A 22,375-nucleotide genomic window follows, 5' to 3' on the forward strand; every position below is an offset into this window, starting at 1 on the left:
CCAACCACTTGTTCTGATCGCACTGGCTAACTTGCCCACGGAGCTCTTGTGGCAGCAACCTCGTGTTTCCGATCTATGAGCTTTGTTCTTCCATAAATTATTGGATGAAGACTCAAATGTGAACCGTGTTTTCTGTGGCCATGAAATGTCTCTGAACAAAATGAAAAGAAAAATGATGGTTAACAAAGGAAGTGATAAAGAACAATAAATGTTTCCTAATCCAATAATTCAACTTGAGCAACTTAAGCAATGAATGGTTAACATACGAGGATACGAGGATTAGGGGGTGCAACTTGAGCAAGGTCAGGTTGTATCAATGAAATAATTTATTAACACTAATTGTATCAGTTTAATGTAACAGTACACCCATTTAATACTTCCTAAAATATTATTTTTTTGTTCCCAACATGTAATGGTAAGGCCAAGAGCAATGTAGAACCACTAAATAGGTTGATGCCCATCTACTCATTTTGTAAATAATGCTTTAATAAAAGACAAAAAAACTATATAATTTTATTTAGAAGGTACAGAATAATTCACTAACATAGCATGCAAGGGTTTCTTCATTGAATTGTTGATACATTTCATGATTTTAAACAATGAGGGATCAGTCACATGAAGGTTTGGTTTTTGGCATTGATTGAAATCAATTTATCAAACAAACCCTACATTTTATTTGCACTAATTCCCCCTACAACTATCCGACCAGATGGTAAATTACCAAATCTATCGCATACAAAAAAGTTTATTTTAATTTATTTTTCAGTAATAATGCAGAAAATTTTCTTATATCCATCCTATAAGGCAAAATGCATTAAACATATTAAGTAGAGATCCAATGTCCATGATATATACAACCATTAAATGGATGGCTTTGCCTGAAAGAGTGAAAAGTGCTCAACCAAGTCAAGACAACATTCCATATTTCCAAGATTTGCATGAGTAGCTGAAAAATATTTGAAGATTTCTACATTATCTGCTGGATTCCTTGGGACTCGTGGTGAACTGTCCGAGGCACACCACGGGGACTTGAAGTTGTTCCCCGGTGGTGTTCACCTCCGTGCCACGTCCGGCATTGCTGGAAGAAGTCATGAGTGTTGGGGTTTTTAGAAAAAAGAGGTTATGAGAGTTTTAGAGGGAGGCTTTTAGAAGCGTTTCCCACAGACGGCGCCAATTGATGGTGCGCAATCCGGCCGGTCCTAGCTGTCAACGACCTTGCCTCTGACTGGAGCAACAGGGGGCCTGAAACGGAGAAGAAAATGGGGAGTCTCCGGGGAGGAACCCGATGAGATTGCTCCGAAGCTAAAGTTAGTATTCTCTCAAAGGCAAGATAAAACCAGATGGTGCAAAGTTCACATACCTTGTTCTTGGGGGGTAGAGAGCCTTTTATAACCACTTCGTGCACTCACTCCTAGGCCTGTGTCAGGTCGGGTATGATTACTTCTGTGCTTCTGCCAGTTCGGGTGTCATCACCTCTGCTGTGACAGAACCACCACTGCTCTTTGTCAGAGCCATCTCTGTAACTGAAGATGGCGGTGGCAGGTGGCCGTTGGAATGCGGCTGTCAAGCGTCAGATCCCAAGTCGTCAAGTGCGCCGCCCCTGGATACGGACTCCTTCGGTGTCAGGTACGGTGTGGTTTGTCTAGTTCGGCGTCCTGGAGGCGAAGTGTTGGAGTGGTGTGCGAGGTGAAGTCTTGAGTTCGGATAGAGGTGTGGCCCGAACTGCCATGGGGCAGGCCAGTTCGGGTTGTTGCCCTTTGTGTTCGCAAGGCTCGGGGCCTAAGGGAGAGCTCGGGCTCCTTTCGGGGAGTTCGGGCTCTTTACAGGGAGTTCGGACTGCTGGTTCCTCCTTTCGAAGCTCGCGCCTTGGCGAGCTGTTGTGCTGAGCTGTTGCCTTTGCCATGTGTTGAGTGGTTACGAGGTCGGGCCAAATCTTCCTTCATCAATTGCCCCCCACTCCTCGTGCTAAGGGTCTTGCCCTGGCGCGGGGAGTTCGCGAGGTGGCGGGTGGATTTGTCCCGTACTTCGAATTGGTTGACTGATAGCGCGAGGTGTGCGTCGTCAGGATTCTTTCGGGTTTCTCAAGCACCAAAAAAGACGGGAACACGCCAATCTGCCTACAAATGCTGACAGACGTGATAGCGCGCGCCTTATTTCAAAATTTAAAAAGTGCGCCGCTAGGAGACGTGACAGTGCACGCTTTATTTCAAAATTCAAAAAGTGCCGCTGGGAGACGCGACAGCGGACATCTTTTCAAATTTGAAAATGTGCCGCTACCGCCTTTAATGTAAGGAGGCATGCGCTTTCAGTTTCGAGGGACGTGTGGCCAGTCACGTCTCGGTCTCAGAAGGTGTGCGGTCAGCGCGACTGCAGACCATCGGATTGGCTTTGATCTGAGCCGTTGATTCTTGGTTACTGTGGGTATAAATAGTGGGGGACCCCAGTCGCTTTGTCACTTCTGCGTTTTGCTTCTTGAGCTCGCGTCCAAGTTTCAGCTCACGTCCAAGCCTTTAATTCGCATTCAAGGTTTTAGCTCGTGTTCAAGTTCCCGTAGTCCGTTTAAGCCTTTTTCCGGGTGAGTACTTTCCTGGAATCCATCTTCTCCTCTCGATGTCTAGCTCGGATAGCTCAGACAGTTCTTCAAGGGGGTCAGATGCAGATTCTACGAACCGAGTTGCATCCCCCGATGGTCCTAGCGAACCGGAGGTAGAGCTCAAGGAAGAGTTCGAACCCGTAGGCCGAGTTGCCTCGGGTAGTTTGGCGTCCACCTCTCATCGAGGTTGGACGTTAGACAAGTTTGGACCCTCGACCATGACGCCTGAGGGGCTTCAATCCCTTATTACCCAGTTCAACTTGCCTGGGGAGTACGCCTACTTCATACCTTCGGGTAGTTTCCCTTGGGAACACGGTCCTGATGAGATCGTGATATTCCGGGAGCAGTTCGTTGCGGGGTTGCGCCTGCCTTTCCACCCCCTCCTTGTCGAGGTCATGAACCACTTCGGCGTTACTGTCGACCAGCTTCACCCGAACTCCATTCGTAACTTGGTGGGGACAATCTCCCTATTTTGCGAACAGGGCTTTCCATTAGACTTGGAGATCTTCTCTTCCATTTTAATGCTTAAGAAGCAAGCGGGTCCCCTTCCCGGGCGTAGGCGGGCGTATTACCTGTCTCCTCGCCCGGGTTTTAAGCTTTTACATGAACTTCCCAACAAGGTCCCGGCGTGGAAGCGGGACTACTTTGGGGTGCGAAGTGTATTGGAGTGGCCATTTCAAACCGGGTGGGGAATGGCCGCCCCTAACTCCGGTGTTACGCTTGATAAAGAAACGGCGAAGGGCCTCCGGCAATGGGCACGGCTTGGACTAAAATGCCATCATTATCTATCGGAGGCCAAGCTCATTAAGGCCGGTTTGAGTTCGGGTAGTTTCCTTACTCAGGTTTGTCTTTTGTTTTGCTTTGTTCTTTCGTTTTTTCCTGATGCCGAGCTCATTTTGCAGGTGTGATGGACTTAGAGAGGACTTGTGGTGGGCACCTGTTTCACGGCATGAAGAGGAAGCGAGTTGTCAAACGAACTCGTGCCGAGCTGCCCCGAGACGCGGAGCCTGAAGTACTAGACTACCCGTCTGTGGATCCGCTCAGGGAGCCCGAGATGGCCCCTCCAGTTCATGAAGCAGCAGGGGCCCCTTATGCCAACGCTACTTACACGGGGGCTCCCGCTTACTCTAAGTCCGCTTACACGCAAGTTGGGCCCTCAGGCTCGGGGGCCCAAGGTGAGTTCAGGAGCGTGTTGTCACCGAACCACGCTCTTCAGAAGAGTAGGAAGGCCATCTATCTTGAGGAGGTCGCGGCATGGTCCGAGCTTCCTTTGAACCAGGTAGCTTGTCGTGTTGCCACTCATGCCATGGTGGTAAGTTAGATTTCTTGTCGGGTTCTTTGCTTTTATCCTTCTTGCTGTCGTTCTTTTGATCATTTTGCTCTTCCCTTTTGGTAGGTGAATTCTTCTATCCATGCCTTGGCGGCCCAAGTGGAAAGGAGCTCGAGGCAGGCGTGAGCTGCCGAAGAGGCTTTTCGTTCTGCCGAAGAGGCTTCCCGAGCTGCTGAGGCAGCTGCTTGTGCTGCACAGGCCAGGCAGGCGAGGTCTCAGAGAGATGCCGAGGCCATGGGAGTTGTCGTGAAGCATATGGCGGACCTGAGGCTGGATTTGCAGCATCAGGTTGAATACCTTCAAGAGGATATCAGGGAGAGGACACATATCTTTTCTCAAGGCATTGAGGACGCCAAGAAGAAGGCCGTCGATGAGTACATCGCCTCGCCGCGCTTTGATGACCTGATGGTGGACTCATACAGAAAGGGCTTTAAACTAAGCCGGTGGATGATCCGGAATACATACCCCGATCTTGATATTAGTGCGATATCCACTTCGCGCATTACTCAGGAAATGGCCGACGCCGCTGATGGTGAGCCAGATTCTGAGGGTGAGGCAGGACCTTCGGGTGTCGTTGAAGTGCCTTCTGATGAATAATAAGTACCTCCAGGCCTGTGAGCTCGATATGTATTTTTTTTTTCGAAATGTACACTCCCTTATTTTGAAATGGAATGACTTTCTTTTTGGTTAACTGTTGGTTGTTCTTTCTCCCGAACTGACCATATTTGTCGAACTGACCATATGCCCGATCTGTTTTTTGCCCGAGTTGCTACACTCGCGCGGCCTATTTTGGTGTTAATACTTAGTCTCTGAGATGCTGATGCCTCTATTAGTTCGTTGTCAACACTTCACCTGAGCCTTCGTTAGCTTGGCATCCTAGCCCTTAGGCTCTGGTAGCGACTTTGTCCACTTCGCTTGGTTGTCTATAGGTAGTATCGCCTTAAGTTGACGATGTTCCACGCTCGGGGTACTTGTTTGCCCTCTAAGGTTTCGAGCTCGTATGCCCCCCCGAGCGCTCTCTTTACTCTGTAGGGCCCTTCCCAATTTGGTCCAAGTTTGCCCACGCCGGGTTCGGGTGCCATGATCTTACGGAGAACCAGGTCGCCGACGCAGAAGCTCCGCTTCTTTACTCTAGCATTGTAGTACCAAGCTACTTTTTGCTGGTAGGCTGCTGTCCGGATGTGCGCGAGGTCTCTTACCTCGTCCAGTAGGTCGAGGTTGGTACGTAACTCGTCTCCGTTTGTCTGATCGTGATATGCTTCTAGTCGTAGTGTAGGTATTTCAATCTCCGTCGGGATTACCGCTTCAGTGTCGTAGGTGAGGTTAAAGGGGGTCTCTCCCGTGGCGGTTTTTTCCGTAGTTCGGTGAGCCCATAGAACACTTGGTAGCTCGTCCGCCACAACCCTTTAGTTCGATCTAGTCGTGCTTTCAGTCCGCAGATGATGGCTCTGTTCATTACTTCTGTCTTACCGTTTGCCTACGGGTGTGCGACCGATGTGAAGTTCTAACGAATTCCCATATCTTGGCACCATTCTTGGAACTTGATATCCTCGAGCTGCTTGCCGTTGTCAGAGATCAGTACCCGAGGTAGCCCGAAGCGACGTACTATGTTCTTCCAAAAGAAGTTCTATATGTTTCGGACTGTAACTGTTGCCAGAGGTTCAGCTTCTATCCACTTTGTGAAGTAATCTACTGCCACCACTAGGAACTTTCTCCCACCTGTTGCTGGCGGGAATGGCCCTAGGAGGTCGATGCCCCATTGCGCAAAGGGCCATGGACTGATGAGGTACTTGAGGTCGGCAGCAGGCTGATGGTGGATATTGGCATGCTTCTGACACTTGTCACATTTTCTGACGAGCTCGACAGCCTCTGCCTTCATTGTTGGCATAGTACCCTTGTCGAAGTGCCTTTTGAGCGAGGGCCCTGCCTCCCAAGTGTCCGCTGCACAGACCTTCATGAGTGTCGCGGAGTACGAGCTTGGCTTCGGTAGGTCGCAAGCAACGCAGGTAGGGCAGCGTGTAGGACCGTCGATACAGCCGTTTGTCTATTATGACGTATTTGGCAGCCTGGCGCTGCACCTTCTTGGCTGCATTGTGGTCCGCAAGGAGGGTTCCATCTAGCAAGAAACTCGCGAGTGGGTCGATCCAGCTCGGCTCTGCTTTAAGGACGGGAGCGACCTCCCCTACCCCACCGAGAATGCTGGGCCGAGGTATGTCCTCTATGTACACGGTTCCCATGGTGTTGTGACTCGTGCTGGCTAACCGGGACAGGGCGTTGGCTTCAGTGTTCTCTGACCTCGGTATTTGCCTGATGAAGTGTGACTAGAAGTTGAGCATAGCCTCCTTTACTTTTGCCAAATAGGCGATCATAGTCAACTTGCGTGCTTCGTATTCGCCCGTAACCTAGTTGACTACAAGTTGGGAATCGCTGCAGATAACTAAGTGTTTTTCCCTTACTTTTTGCGCTAGGTTCAGTCTAGGTATCAATGCCTCATACACCGCCTCGTTGTTGGATGCCGCGAACTCAAAGCGTAGTGCGTATTCCAATTTCGTGCCACCTGGGCCGCGTAGTACTATTCCAACCCCACTCCCCTGTTGGTTCGAGGAGCCATCTACATGAACGATCCAGGGCTCCTCATCCCAGTTCGCGTTTGTCCTAACCAGGAGAGATGCCACACTGGCTACTACTTCACGGGGTTTAGACTCTATTGGCTTGGGAGCTCCATGCTCACTCGAACTGGGGATCTCGGGCTCGACCGGCCTGGGGACTTCGAGGCTGAACGTGCACTCGGCGAAAAAATCTGCCAAGGCTTGGGCCTTAATAGCAGTTCGTGGCTTATATTGGAGGTCGTACTCGCTGAGTTCGATGGCCCACTTCGTCAGCCGACCGGAAACCTCGGGCTTGAGTAAGACTTGCCTCAGAGGTTTGTCAATCAAGACAATGACAGTGTGAGCCTGGAAATATGGGCGGAGTTTTCGAGCTGCTATCACCAATGCATATGCTAGCTTTTCTATCTGCGGGTACCTTGTCTCTGCACCCTGCAAAATTTTACTAACATAATAGATGGGTCGTTGGACCCGATCTACTTCTTTTATTAGTACCGAACTGACCACCTCGTCACTTGCCGAGAGGTACAGTTCCAAGACCTCGCCCTCCTCGGGCCAGGCTAAGATCGGCACTCTAGCGAGGTAGTTTTTTAGCTCGTCGAACGCGAGCTGGCAGTCTTGGGTCCATTCGAACCCTTTGCCTTTGATTGCTTTAAAGAAAGGCAGGCAACGGTCTGCCGATTTGGACATGAAGCGGCTCAGAGCGGCTATGCGGCCGTTTAGCCTCTAAACCTCTTTTACTTTTCTGAGTGGTCTCATATCTAGGATGTCCTTTATCTTGTCCGGGTTGGCCTCAATACCGCGCCGGTTGACAATGTACCCTAAGAACTTACCCGAAGTGACACCAAAGACACACTTGTTTGGGTTCAGTTTCATGCTAAATCGACGCAGAATTTGGAAGACAGAATCTAAGTCTTGTATTAATTCCTGTGAAAACTACGTCTTGAAAACCATGTCGTCTACATAACATTCTATTTTCGTGCCAATTAAGGGCCGAAATAGCCTATTTACAAGTCTTTGGAAGGTCGCCCCAGCATTTTTCAATCCGAAGGGCATGACCTTGTAGCAGTACAGGCCGAACTCGGTTATGAAGCTTGTTTTTTCCTCATCAGACTGGTCCATCCTGATTTGGTTGTAGCCCGAGTAGACGTCCAAGAAGCTTAGCAACTCATGTCTCGAAGTCGCGTCCACTAGGCGGTCAAATATGGGGAGGGGGAAGCAATCTTTCGGGCAAACTCGGTTCAGGTCGGTGTAGTCGACGCACATGCGCCATTTGCCGTTTGCCTTTTTCACCAGCACTGGGTTAGCTACCTAGCTTGGGCAATGAACTTCCCTTATGAAGTTTTCTACGACGAGCTTTTCGACCTCCTCGTCGACCGCCCTCCAGTGCTCTGGGGCTAAGTTGCCTTTCTTCTGTCTAATGGGTCTGACTATAGGGTTAGTATCTAGTTTGTGAGTTATAAGGCTGGGGTCAATACCGGGCATATAAGCCGCAGACCATGCAAAAATATCTAAATTTTGAAGTAAAAAACTCACCAGTTCGGTTCGTAGAGGTTCCTTGACGGAAGCACCGATCTGTAGCGTGCAAGCTGGGTCTGTAGTCGAAGTCGGGATTGCGACCGTTTCCTCTGTGGGCAAAGCTCGTTCCTCACCTTGCTTCGTAAGCCGCTCCAGTTCAAGGTCGTCGGCCGCCTTGGTTTTTCCCTTCAGGGCAGCAACATAACAGTTGCGGGACTCAAACTGGTCGCCCCGCGCTACCCCCACACCGAAGTCTGTAGATTACTTCATTGCCAAATAGTAGGTGGAGACCAATGCCTGCATGATATGCGTAATTGGCCGCCCTATTATAGCATTGTATGGGGAGGGGGTCGCGACCACCAGGAAATCGTGGTTGAGTCTGACCGCACAAGGCCATGTGCCGAATTCCACAGGTACTATTATTTTCCCGAGGGGCCTGACTTCCTCTCGGCTGAAGCCCACCAGAGGAGTGTTCGCGGGCTTCAGCTCGCTTCTCTGCAACTGTAGTTGGTCAAATGCTAACTTGAAGAGGATGTCTACCGAACTACCCGAATCCACAAGTACGCGCCTGACCTCGAAATCGTTGATCCTTAGTTTTATGACAAGTGCGTCATCGTGGGGGTAGTGGACCCCTCGCACATCGTCTTCCGTGAAGAAGATCGGTTCTTCAGTCTTCGACCTCTTTGGAGAGTTCTGTTCTTCTCAGGCAGCTTCGCGAACCGACGTTCAGGCTGTTGCCGAAGTACACCCTGCTACCACCGAACCTCCCACTATCACATGGATGGTTCCCCGAATTGGCCTCTCTTCCAAAGGCTGTCGTTGCAACGGTTCGGCTGGCCTGCTGCTGGATTCGAGGGCATCCTTTCCGTGCTCCCCTTGTCGACCTGCCTTATTGTTATTATTATTATTATGTTGTACAAAATTTCTCAAGTATCCGCAACGGATGAGTCCATCCCTCTATCTCGTCCCGGAGATTATTACACCGTTCGGTACTATGACTGTGATCTCTATGGAAACTACATTACACGTTTTTATTTCTCTCGTTTGGGTTTCCCTTTAGGCGAGGTGGCCATTTTACGTATGGGGCGTCTTTGATCGTCATCAAGATCTCGGTCCGCCTCGTGTTTAACGGTGTGTAGTCCGTCCAAACTACTAAGGGAGTTCGAAACGACTGGCTCGGCTTCGGCTCCTAGGCCAGGTTTTTTCTTTTGTCGATTGGGTTGGAGGGTTCATCTTCCCTATTTCTTTTCTCGATCCCGCTTTCGGTCCTTTGGTTGATCTATTCCTCTAATTTCATGAACTTATCCACGAACTTGAGGAATTTGGCCACGGTTGCGAGCTGATTAAGTACCATGTGCCATTTGAACTCCTTGTGGGTTACTCCTCTCTTGGCCACCGCGAGCTGCACCGCGGGGTCTAATCGCGATATCTGCAAGCACGCGCCATTGAACCGCTTGATGTAGCCCCGAATGGACTCTCCTTTCCTCTGGAATACTCCGAAGATGCTTTCCTCGGTTCTGAGGCACCGCTTGCTGGTGACAGTGTGCGATGAAGACCTGCACGAACTGGGCCCAGCATCTTATCAACCCGGTGGCCAGATTCCTGTACCAAGTGCGGGCTACCCCCCTGAAGGTGGTGGTGAAGGCCACGCACATGCACGATTCACTGGCTCTATCTAGGTGCATTTGGCACTAGAAAGCATCGACGTGGTCGTTGGGGTCAAATGATCCATCATACTTGTCCAAAGGTGGGAGCTTGAAGTCTCTGGGCATGGGGACTGCCAGAAGTTCCGATGCGAGGGGGGAAGGAACTGAGAGAATCGGGGCAACTTTTACCTCTTCCGAGCTTGTCTCTTCTTTACCTCTGAGCTCGGGCAGGACACGGGTGGCAATTCGACAACTTTGCCGGCGCCTTCGTTGCTGAGTGGGCCTGGTGCTGGCGCTGCTAGCCTCTATGTTGCTGAGCTCGATGGGCCCGGGCTGTTGGTAGTCTGTCGCTAGGACGCTGAATCGATTCTCTGTCAGCGGGAGCTCAAACTTGGAGTGTCGAGATAGTAACTTCGCTGGCGAGGTGCCTGACCCGCCGGCGAGCTACGAGGCAGGGGTGATTTTTCTTTCCCCTCAGCTCGGAGATGAGGCCTGGCTCTTGTGGGGGTTCTGAGGTTGGGAGGCCTCTCCTCGGTGACGGCGTCCACCCTGAGGAGAGGGCTTAACTGGCCTTGGAGCAGGGTGCCGAGGAATTGGTTCAGTAAAGGTTGTTTCGATAGGGAGAGGAAAGGGAACGTTCATGGCAGGAAGATTTACGGACGCCACTGTTTGTGGTGCATTCAAACTGGGAATCCCATCCACCGGAAGGGGGATGATGAACTGTCTGATGCACACCACGGGGACTTGAAGTTGTTCCCCGGTGGTGTTCACCTCCGTGCCACATCCGGCATTGCTAGAAGAAGTCATGAGTGTTGGGGTTTTTGAAAAAAAGAGGTTATGAGAGTTTTAGAGGGAGGCTTTTAGAAGCGTTTCCCACAGACGGCGCCAATTGATGGTGCGCAATCCGGCCGGTCCTAGCTGTCAACGACCTTGCCTCTGACTGGAGCAACAGGGGGCCTGAAACGGAGAAGAAAATGGGGAGTCACCGGGGAAGAACCCGGTGAGATTGCTCTGAAGCTAAAGTTAGTATTCCCTCAAAGGCAAGATAAAACCAGATGGCGCAAAGTTCACATACCTTATTCTTGGGGGGTAGAAAGCCTTTTATAACCACTTCGCGCACTCACTCCTAGGCCTCTGTCAGGTCGGGTATGATTGCTTCTGTGCTTCTGCCAGTTCGGGTGTCATCACCTCTGCTGTGACAGAACCGCCACTACTCTTTGTCGGAGTCGTCTCTGTAACTGAAAATGGCGATGGCAGGTGGCCGTTGGAGTGCGGCTGTCAAGCGTCAAATCCCAAGTCAGTCAGGTGCGCCGCCCCTGGATACGGACTCCTTTAGTGTCAGGTATAGTGTGGTTTGTCTAGTTTGGCGTCCTGGAGGCGAAGTGTTGGAGTGGTGTGCGAAGTGAAGTCTTGAGTTCGGATAGAGGTGTGGCCCGAACTGCCATGGGGCAGGCCAGTTTGGGTTGTTGCCCTTTGTGTTCGCAAGGCTCGGGGCCTAAGGGAGAGCTCGAGCTCCTTTCGGGGAGTTCGGGCTCTTTACAGGGAGTTCGGACCGCTAATTCCTCCTTTCGGAGCTCACGCCTTAGCGAACTGTTATACCAAGCTGTTGCCTTTGCCATGTGTTGAGTTTTCCAGATCTGAAAACTCAAACCAAGAGCAACAATCAATGATCTCGCAGATAATAACAACTATATCGCATACAAGGAATCTTGCATCTGGTTCCAGCATATCAGAAACCTTCATGAATTGGAAAACAAAATTATTCCATGTCTTTGTACAGATAGAAGATTCCTTCCACACAGTTTTTGCAGGGTTCTTTTGATTAACCACTACCATCCTGTATCTGACCCAAAATTTCTTGTCTGGATCACTTCCAACTGATTGATCACTCTCCAGATATATACATATAGTGTCAAAAGACTCATACACACCTGCATTATAATCAACCAAGGTGGCATCAACTTGAGATAAGACTGTCATCAAATAGGAAATCTACAACTGCATATTAAGCAATAAATAAATAATATCCATGTACCAATCCGAAGTTCACATCCACCAGATTGAAAGAATTTGATAAATATTTTTCGGGTTTCCATTATTTCCTTGAAGGATAAGAAATTCTCAACCTTCCATGTAAACGATCCTCTTTTCCCAACTCCATCAATTTGAGAACCTGCATTGTTTGACCCCATGTCTTGATCAGTGAAATCCTGCATTATTGATGTTTCCTTCAAGATGGGAACCTCCGTTGAGAACACGACAGTATCTTGAACAAGAATCCCAGAGTCCTGATCAAAGAGACTAGCAAGTGTGATAAACTCGTGCCAGCCCCAGTCCCTTACAGCCTTGGAGTACCGGTTTTGCGACTCCTTTGTAACAGTTTTCTCCTCCATCCTTTGATTCCTTGACTTTTCACTAGGCATTTGCCTAGTTGTTTAAAAATGGGATCAAACACAAATAGTATTTGATCCATGAGACTGGTGGATCAAATTTGTATTTGTATGTATTTGCACTGCACATATTTGTATTTGTGCTCTTTCCAAACTAAGCCTATACTTCTGAAACTAAGCAATAATGTGTTTAAAGACCTGTACATGTGTGAGTAACTAAGTTTTACCCAGAAGCATAAAATCACAACCCCCAATTTTAGGTTTCATTGTTTGGGGTTTAAAAGTGTTTTGGCTTTAGATTATTATGTTTTTAAAAGCACTTTTTGGCTCATTTTTATTTCCCACAGCCCAAAGCAACTTTTTGGCTCATTTTAAAGTAACTCTGGGTAGCTCATTATACATGGACAAGTCCTTTTCATGTACCTATGCTATTTGTAGTTATAACATTGCATTTTGTCATGTCTTTGACTTTCAAAGTCCTACATGCACTTCTTCAACTTCTTATTAGTTGTTCTTCCTTTATGATTCTTTTCCAAGCAATAAATGCAAAGGTCTTGTCTACTCTCAAGGTTACTTAGATTAGAGTGATGGTGTGGCTTTTGTAGTAGAGTGTCCATATCATAATCAGAACCGGAAATAATGAGCTAATAGGATCTTGTCTTCTTCCTTATCAGCTAGAGGTACAACTTTGGTGGACCTAACTTGAACACATTGCATTGTAGATTAAAAAAAGGAATTAGAAACAATTGTGCTTTGATTTGGGGCATTGTATTGGATCTACTCCAGAAAGTCATCAAGCCTACCCACAACTTGGGTTGGCTTGGATTGAGCCCTAGTATATCTTAAAGTCAAACCTAGCCTAATCCAACTTGATCCCAGTTGATCCATCATAACCCTATGAGCTATTTGCTGTTAGGGTACTGGCTATTGACACTTCTAATGCCAGATCTTTAGGCTTCATTTGGTTGCAGTGCGGATTTCTTTTGCACCGGTGTAAATATATGAGTGCAAATGGACTGTGTGTAAAAACTAGTTTACTTTTCCTTCAGAGTTGAGGCTATTTTGTAGCCTGATATCCATGTTTTCTGTTGCAATATTTTTTGTTGGCAGAATGTCTCAATTCATGGGATATGTGACCTGTTCCGACAACCAGATGACATTGATATCTCTCCAAGAACACGAGACACCTTGAAATGTCACTGGTAACTGGGTTTCTGGTTTTTTCTGTCACAACTTTAGGCAAAATTGACACTGAAGTTCCACTTCTGGGTCAATGTTTCCTTAATTGTGAAGGACAGAAACTCAGTCCCACCGCAGATAATCCTCTTCATCAGTAGGGGCAGTGCAGCCATACAAGAAACATCAGCTTGATTCATGTCCCAGATTTCAATGACCCCAAATTTGTCCAGACTCTTAAAATCTCGCCATAAACACGCACTGATTTTAGCTGAGCTTCATGTTTCCTTAATTGCTTCTTGCTGCTTAAGGCAATCATTAATTCTTTTGGTTGCTCGAGACAAAGATCAAGCAAATTGTAGATTCATCAAATCTCACCGAATATCAGATATTGGTTGTGATTAATAATTTAATATAAATTACAAAGCCCCAAATGATCTTATATTAATTAACAGACGCCTCAAATATCTCAAATTCCCTCTGTTTATTTGTGTACGCCCACTTAAGGGTGTTAGTCTTAATCACTCTTCAGCGAATCAAGAGATTAACCTATTAAATTATTCATGTGAAGTATGGATTAAGAAAGGCAATTTGCATAAAATTCCTTCAACTTTCTTTAGTTTTTCCTTCTTCACAGATGATTTCATTCCCTCTCATCTTCAATGGGGTAGTGACTTTGGAATCCTTTTCATGTCTTGCTTCCTTTACTTTCCTTTCTACACTTCCATGAAGGTGATTTGTTGCTTTTCTAGAAGAATATAGACTTTCTTAAGAAACAATATCAACTGCATTTATCTTGATTTAATTAATTAATTAATGTTACTAATTTAATATATTTATCTATTAATCTATTTTAGAGCAGAATATTATGTAATATTCCTAGCTAGGCAAATGATGCATGTCAGCAGAGCCAAATTTACCAATTAGTTAATTATAAACTACCATACCTGAGAGAAATTTCAGAAAGAAATAAATAGATATTTCAAGCAAGTACAAGGAAAGAGATAGAAGAAAAATCTACCAAAAAGTGTCTTAATGGATGGCGGTTTTGCCTTGGTACTCTTCTTCAATTCAGCTGAAAACAGGAATGTACAGGAAAAGCAGCCAAAATCATCAATAAGATGGAAATTGTGAATAAGATAGCAAGGAATAATAAATGGTATGGTCTTTTAAAGATTATTACCATTAAAGAAAATGCAAAAATTAATCAAATTAAAACCAATATATTGGGAAAAGGATTTGCTAGTTAGGTCACTATGTGAGCTTCCATAAATGACCTAGGAATCTTCTATGTGGCAACTAGGTTTGCAGCTTAAAAGAGATCTTTAAATTCCTCTAAACTGCCCTTTATACCTGCAAAAGACTTTGCCCCAGAAGACTTTGCCGTGTATTAAAAATAGAACCTTTTTCTTTAGATAAATGGTGAATTTCATTAAAAAAGAGGGAGAGTTTCTCTCAAGAACAAAAGCAGATTAAAAAAGAGGAATGAAAAGGTTTCTTTTATCAGTCATTGATGGAGGAGAGAAGCAGATTAGAAACTCAGGCTAGGAGTGCTGTGTCGTTCATTCAGAAGCTATGGAGCTTTATAATGAGGTATGGTCAAGAAATTAAAAAAAGAAAATCATTGTACATGATATCAGTGTTTCACATGTTTTATTGCCTCCCTGCCTTTTTTTAATTATTATGGTGCTTGTACAGAGGAAAGAGAGTAATTGCATCCAAGGGTAAAGAATTAAGACAAACTGGAAAGTGCCCCTGCTTTTCCTTTATTGCTTCTGTGGGATAGTTGCTGGTATAGTTGGCAGATTACTTGGTCTTGGAGGAGGCTTCATCTTGGGTCCCCTTTTTCTTAAATTAGGAGTTCCTCCTCGAGTATCCCATGCATCAAATGCTGTTAAAGAATTTACCTCTCACTATAATTGATTATAACAAGATTTAAAACATGAGACTTCCTAGGTTTAACACTTTTTGGTGGGAGGGGGAACCTCAGATCCAGACCCAGCATCAAATTATGCTTTCAGCCACTAACAACAAACTGTTTTAACCACTTACACTTGCTCAATAAAAAATAAAAAAAAAGAAAGTTATTAATTAGCATAATTGTTCTTTGGAAGTTCTTAGATGAAATTAGATCCTTCTATCTTCCTTACATATTTCTGTCCAGGAAACATACACATCTTTTACTAGTGGCAGCTGAGGTGGAAATTTAAATTGGGTCAATATGGTTTTCATAATTATGCTCCTTCCATGTAGTAAACTTGAAGCAAATAGTCTTTTATCATGTCATATAAATGATCATACTTCTCTGGCCCTTATTACAAATGAAAATTAAGAAAACTAAGGGAAAATTATCCAAGTGGGAGTATGAAGTTCATCTTAATAGGGTAAGTATGTCCATGACAATTCAGAAGGTCCTTTTTGAAATGAAATATCTGGATCTCCTCCTAAGCCAGCCTTCCATATGTCAGCAAATGCCTTTGCTACTTGCTCTGAAGCCTGCAGCAACAGTAGACAGTTTTTACCTGAACATAAATAGGAAAACCTATATTTTTTAAACCCAAATGAGGGAAAATATTTTTATAAAATATTATTTCCTGATAATAAAACTTTCAATCAAATAGACTGTTGAACCAACAGTGCCATTTCAAGCGATTCGCCTATTGACGATGGAAACATTTCCTCATCCACGAATACAACCATTTCTATTTCTACTTTTCCTTGTTTGAAATTTGAATCTCTGCAATTAATGGCCGGTTGACATAACCACATAATTGTGGCCACCCCCTAGCTACCCCACTTTTCTCTCTCCCCTAAATTAGTAAAACAACCTTCATCGCAAAACCTCGGTTCATTGTTGAATTTTTACAGAAATTCGTGCACTTCGATAAACACGCTTAATTTGTTTACTATACTTCTTTGAGAGCCAAGCTCTAATGCTCCCCTGGTGTGTCCGATCTCTCTGATCTCAGGTTTACAGTCACACTATTGCCCAGAAAAAAAAAATTATAAGAAAAAACTGACGTACAGCTTAACGAGAAAGTATAGAAAATATCTGCTACTTAATTTTGCTAGTATTTCCATGGGGGAGTAAAAAATCGATAGCAATAAATTCTGCATTAATATTTATAGAGTGGAGATGATTAGAAGAATGTAATTTTTGAAACTGCGCACAACCTCCCATCTACAATATCACCAACAAGAAAATTTCTGAAGATGATCAGAAGAGTGAATAGTAATATGTAGATACGCAAAACCCTAACAAATAGAGAAAAAGAGACAACATATATCATCAATCACAAAGAGGGAAGAGAAATATTTACCTGTGAATTGAATGTTGCGGATGTGCCTGAGAGAGAGACCACAAGAGAGAGATTTGCTGATATGCGACCATGTGTGTGAGAGAGATAACGATAGAGAGCGCGAGTGCGAGAGAGAGAGAGAGAGAGAGAGAGAGAGGACTGAGAGAGAGGGAGAGAGAGAGGAGATAACGATTGAGCAAGAGAGGGACGACTGAGAGAAAGAGGGAGAGAGAGAGGAGAGAGACGACTGAGAGAAAGCGAGAGAGGGAGAGCGAGAGGGATGACTGAGAGATGGCGGGGAGAGGCGTGCGGTTTTAAACGACTGCCGCAAGAAATATCGATTTCCAACGACAGTCGCCAAATAGTCAGGTCGAAAACTGCCGCTAAAGATGTTTTTTCTTGTTGTGACTTGCCCGGCATTGAAGTGAGGTAGGGAAATTTGAGGATTCCCCATCCCCAATAGGGAGTGAGCCTTGCCTTGAACTCACTTGATATTAGGGACGGGGTGAGGATGGGGTAGAGTGTCTTGACTATGGGGCAGGAACAAGGATAAGGTGCCCCACCCCGATCCCGCCCCATTGCCATTCCTATATATTTGTTAATTATTAGTGAAACTAATAAAAATGTTAGCTTTTGTAATTATTTTTATTTAATTAAAGTCAATCAAATTTTCATTTAAAAATAATAACAGTTATTAAAATTATTACAAATGATTAATAAAATTAAATTTATTACAAAATATTTATTCATATTAAATTAACAATAATTATTTTCTGTCAATTGACATTAAATGAAAAAATATAATTATTAAATTTTAAAATATTAACAATAACTTTGAATACTTTTAGTTAATTAACAACAAATTTTGATTATTAATTTATTAACTAATTCATAGTAAAAAAATTTATTCAATCTTTAAGAATTACTCTCTCTCTCTCACGTTCTCAATAACCTAAATAATATCCTCTCCTAAAATTTCTCCTAAACTACCTCCCCCACTTTCTCCTAAATTATCTCTATTCCTATTTATCTCCTAAATTATCTCTAATTCCTATTTATCCTCTCCCCCACTTTTTATCTATATCTACCTAAAGAAATTTGAATTAAAAATCTTAAAAATTATTTAAATATTCTAACAAAATTATAAAATAACTTTAAAATATTTATTAAAAACAAAAAAATAATTATAATAGATTTAATAATATTCATATTATTAATAATTTTGTATTTTACAAAATTCATCACGAAATTATGTAGTAACAATATAAATTATAATTTTTGGATTATTCAATTTAAATGGTATTCAAACAAATATTATTTAAATATTTCAATAACTATATATCTTAAAAACAAAATATTTAAAATTATGTGATAGTTTTAAAATAAATAAAATTTGAATAACAAAAAATTTAAATATTTTATATATTATTTGAATATTTAAATAACTAAATATTTTAAATAGAAAAATATTTAACATAACAAGATTTTAAATAGTTAAAATAATGAAATTATGTAATAAATTTAAAAAAATTCTTAAAGTCAAAAAATAATTACAAAATAATATTCAAATAATAATAATTTAATATTTTACAGAATTAATAACGAAATTATATAATAATATTATAAAATATAATTTTATGGACTATTAAATTCAATAAATAATTAATATTTTTAAATTTAAATAATGATATTCTTTTATATAACTAAATAATATTATAAATAAATAATTTCACTTATATCAATTAATAATTCTAGAAAATAGCTTTCAAAAATATTAATATTTATTAGTAATAATTTTAAAATCTTAATCTATATTTATTATATATTTATCTATACTCAAATTAATATTTATTGTATTTTTAGTAATGTTTTATTATTTAATTATTTTATCTACTTAAAGACAAAGTTTAATTTTTATAAGGTGGTGAGGAATAAAAAGAAAACTTGGGAAACGTAGTGTCTACAGTGGCATTTGATTGTAATACCTTCTTTGACCAAGCAGTTCTGGCTTCATTAATGCTCCTAAGGTTCTGCATGCATAGAATATCAGAACTGCAGTCTGCAGTCCCTAAGACAAAGGGCTGTGTAAAATTCAGTTAAGTTAGCTTGCATGTATCAATGTGTGATTTTGAATATTATGCTATGTTACCCTGATATGGAGAGGACAGAGCTGGAGATGGTAAAGGATACCAAATTTGTACTAAAAATTGAAGTGTCTGACAGGTATTTGGGACCTCTGGGTATATAACTGTTATTCAGATGGATATTGAACCTTCTTAAGAACACTTTGACATGTGCTGAAAATAGGTGACTGATGTAAAAGGACAGAAAAAACAAAGAAAACTAGGGCAATGATAGGGTTCAAAGCTAGGATTCAGGGCTATGAAGATGGGGTAGGTCTGAGGAATGATTTAGAATTGTTAGAGAATGTTGGGATTTAAGAAAGAGAATTCTAGAGAAAGAAAATATGCTAAAATGCTGCATCAAAGAGAAAAATAACAGATATACGCAAGTAACTACAGTGACTCCAGTTATTGTTCTTCACCATAAATATGAAATTGTTACTGCATTCGAGTCCCACAAATTTTTTTATTTGATTGTTGATTGATCTGAAAAATTTTATTATAAAGAAGTAATAGAAAGAATTACAAGTATATAAAAGCTATCATACTCCATAAATCTTACAAATGAACCCTTTAGCTCCCCATCCCAAATAAAGATCGCCTATTGGGTAATTGTAAGCCCTTGATATAGGTCCACTGCCTCTGTCCTATGTCTAGCTAATTCATTTGCTTGTGAATTGGTTGGTCTCCTAATTCATCTGAACTAGGTATTCATTCTACCAGCCAGAAGTCTTGCTTATCTAATTGTATATCTAAACTCTGAACCTCCATGGTGCTTTTCACCCTTTCTAGCTAACCTATGACCAGATGCGAGTCCCTTTTCACCTCCAATCTGTCCTCAGAGAATAGAAAGTTCTGTCTTGATTGTATTCCCAACACCTATCAGTCTAGATCATATTAGTAGCTTAGTCCTTTTAAAGTGAATGAATAAATTTTCAACTTCAACTGTCCATCATACTCATTTCCTCAATATAAGTTGTGTCATGATATTTGCAGAAAAGGGATCAACAGTGAATTCCCTTTTTAGCTGAGGGATCTTAACCATGAATGGTTTGAGGTAAAAAGTTTTAAGTTGAGTGTCATACCTTTTCTCTAAGAACTGAAGCTTATGAAAAAAGATGATTACAGAGTCTCCCAAGATGAAAAATACCTAGAGAAATGGTACCCTGAGGGAGCAAAACAAGGAGAAGAGCACTGGTAATTAGGGTCAGATTCTGGATTGCTTCCACTCTCATGATTAACCACTCCAAAGCAGCATTGGAATGAAAGAATAGAATTGCGTTTGTATCAATGAGATTGAAGTAGTTGTGGAAGAGACTCTTTGTCATGCCAAAAATCTCATATTGTGACTACTCCAAGTGATGTTTCAGCTGCATAATTCATAACAGGTGCCTTTGTTGTTCCATTAATTCTTATTAGCTCTCTTGTAGAGGCTAGATGGTATCTCTTCAAAAAAAAAAAAAAACAAGGACCCCTAAATAAAGGCAAATAAAATACAGGCAAAAAAAGTAGAGGTGAAAAAGGAAAAAGAGTTCCACCTGAATGTACTATGTAGATTGCAGGGCAATAATTGCTACAAATAGAACTCGCCATGTGACAAAAGCCATGATACCTACAGATGATAAAACTCAATTGCAGTTGCTGTTACAAAACAAATAGAGAAAGGTATGTCGAAATCCACGACACTCGAATCTGAAGATGCCTATAAAAATAAACATTTCCATGAGTAGCCATGTGGGTGATCATGAATCCTAAAAAAAAATCTATGTACTGAAAAAATAGGTCAATATTATTGAGGTAATGTGAGCTCTAGGATCCAAATGGTAGGCATATTGCACCTAACAAGTTAAATGTTAATTATCCCAAAATATCATTTATTTTAATTATATAAAAGGGAAATTTTTCTAAGATGAGTTATTGGACAAGGAATCTGTTAGAAAACAAATATTGGGCAACTCAAAAATAATGCATCAATAAAGGACAAAACAAAATATCATCAAGTTCATGGGAACCAGCTGTAGTAAAGGATAAGATGGAACAAGTCAACTAAGGAAACATTAAACCTATAATTTGACATGTTATATGGCCATTAATAGATAGGAATAGCAGAACAAGGGTCACTTTACCAACTCTAACTAAATGGGATAAGGTTAATTCTGAAAGTATGTAACTAGACATCTATGCTCAAATACCTAGTATACATCAATATCTCTTTAGATGTTTGTCCAGGAAAGACTATCTAAATATCATAATCAAATGGTTCATTAATTAAAACAAGGAAGTCTTACCCGGGTTAAAACCCTTTCAACTATGGTTGAATCAAAGAAGAGCATTGGAGCTTTGAAAACAGAATTGGTGAAACCTGAAAAGAAGCACTGTTGATATCCAGTGTATACTACAATTAAGAGGCTATTGTTGTTTTGAGGAATATCAGGAACTATTGCCAGCCAATAGGAAGCGGCCATCTGAAGAGCAACAAAAGCAGTTTGTGCAAATATGCATAAACCAAGAAGAAGAAAACCCTTTGATACAATGAGATAATCCAATAATTGCTTCCGTCCTACATCTCCAATCTCCCTCTCTTCATCTTTTGTTAGCTAGACCCTAGAGAGACCCTTGATGGCAATCTCCACTTCGTTGCTGTATTTTGTGGTATAAGATGTAATAGAACCATTTACCCTTTGGCCTCCTATCGAGAACCCTTTTACCCTTCGACCTCCCATCCAAAACTCCTTTTCAACCAGCTTTTAGTGGATTGAGAGAAAACCCTATTACCATTATCCCAAAATATAAGTATTAAACAATGAAAAACAATTAAAGGGTTATAGAATCACCTTCTCTTCTCTTGGTCAAATGAAAAAGGATAGATGCTGGTACAGAGATCTCCCAATCGATGAAAAGAATCCCCCCCTCTCCTAATCGATCGATTCATGCATACAAGGAGCCTTCTCAAGTGATTTGTGCATGCAAGGAGCTTTCCCATGCGTCTCTGAACTTGTATTTCAACGATTTCGAGATTCTATGCCTCCTCAAACTTTTCCTGCATTCTCAGTCAAAGAATGAACAACAATTTCGTGCATGCTTCTAAGTGGAGTTCTGCAACAAAAATACTCCTCTTTGGCAAAACCTTTTGCCTTTGTGGAACGCGCGAATAAGAGAGGACGCGGGAGCAAAACCATTTTGAGTTTTGTCTAACTTTTCTCCCCTCTCTCTCACCGGTTGAATATATTTAGGTTGGTCCAAACCCGGTTCATGATTAGAACCGTCATTCTGTTTCAAAAAACCGCCGTTTTTTTTATTTTTCTTACATACTAAGGTTTTGAGGCAGAGATCGTTTTAGGATCGCCACCTTAGCCCTAACTATAGTGGATTGTACGTGAGAGCTGAGTTTGCTCGACAGACATTTTATCTTGTAATTAAGGCTCAGTTTGGAAAGAGTACGAATACATACAAAATGCAAGGTCTACATATTTGCATTTGTACTCCTTCCAAACAGAGCCTAAGGGTTGGGTAGATAAATAAATAAATAATGCTGGATGCCTGAACCCACCTCGTTAATAGGCCCAGTTGTTTTCATTAGTTCATTTGTCATGCTCAAGCTAGCAGCTAGCCTAGCAGAGGAAATTTCATTCCATTTTGCAAGTTTACGGATCTGAGAGATTTTTCATCCCATTAATTTTCATGGTAGGAGTAG

The 22,375-nt window shown here is 42.5% G+C and overlaps 1 protein-coding gene across 6 annotated transcripts; it reads right to left on the bottom strand.

The window, feature by feature from the left end:
• Window positions 1-159: 159 nt before the first annotated feature.
• On the bottom strand, window positions 160-22,375 carry LOC104604818 (uncharacterized). 6 transcript variants are annotated; one of them, XM_088896138.1, is made up of 5 exons: window positions 21,516-22,375; window positions 20,970-21,043; window positions 20,220-20,293; window positions 14,281-14,334; window positions 160-11,624 (listed from the first exon to the last, which is right to left on the bottom strand). In XM_088896138.1, the coding sequence occupies exons 3-5, from the start codon at window positions 20,272-20,274 to the stop codon at window positions 11,287-11,289; spliced, it is 447 nt and encodes a 148-aa protein (XP_088752264.1). In that variant the 5' UTR covers window positions 20,275-20,293; window positions 20,970-21,043; window positions 21,516-22,375; the 3' UTR covers window positions 160-11,286. The 6 variants fall into 6 exon arrangements, with proteins under 6 accessions (XP_088752264.1, XP_088752263.1, XP_088752262.1 ...); XM_088896137.1 differs by lacking the exon at window positions 20,970-21,043 and having other exon boundaries at window positions 20,220-20,383; XM_088896136.1 differs by having other exon boundaries at window positions 20,220-20,383; window positions 20,970-22,375.

This window comes from Nelumbo nucifera, chromosome 1 (assembly GCF_055504915.1).
Source record: "Nelumbo nucifera cultivar China Antique chromosome 1, China Antique-T2T, whole genome shotgun sequence".
Taxonomy (NCBI): Eukaryota; Viridiplantae; Streptophyta; class Magnoliopsida; order Proteales; family Nelumbonaceae; genus Nelumbo; species Nelumbo nucifera.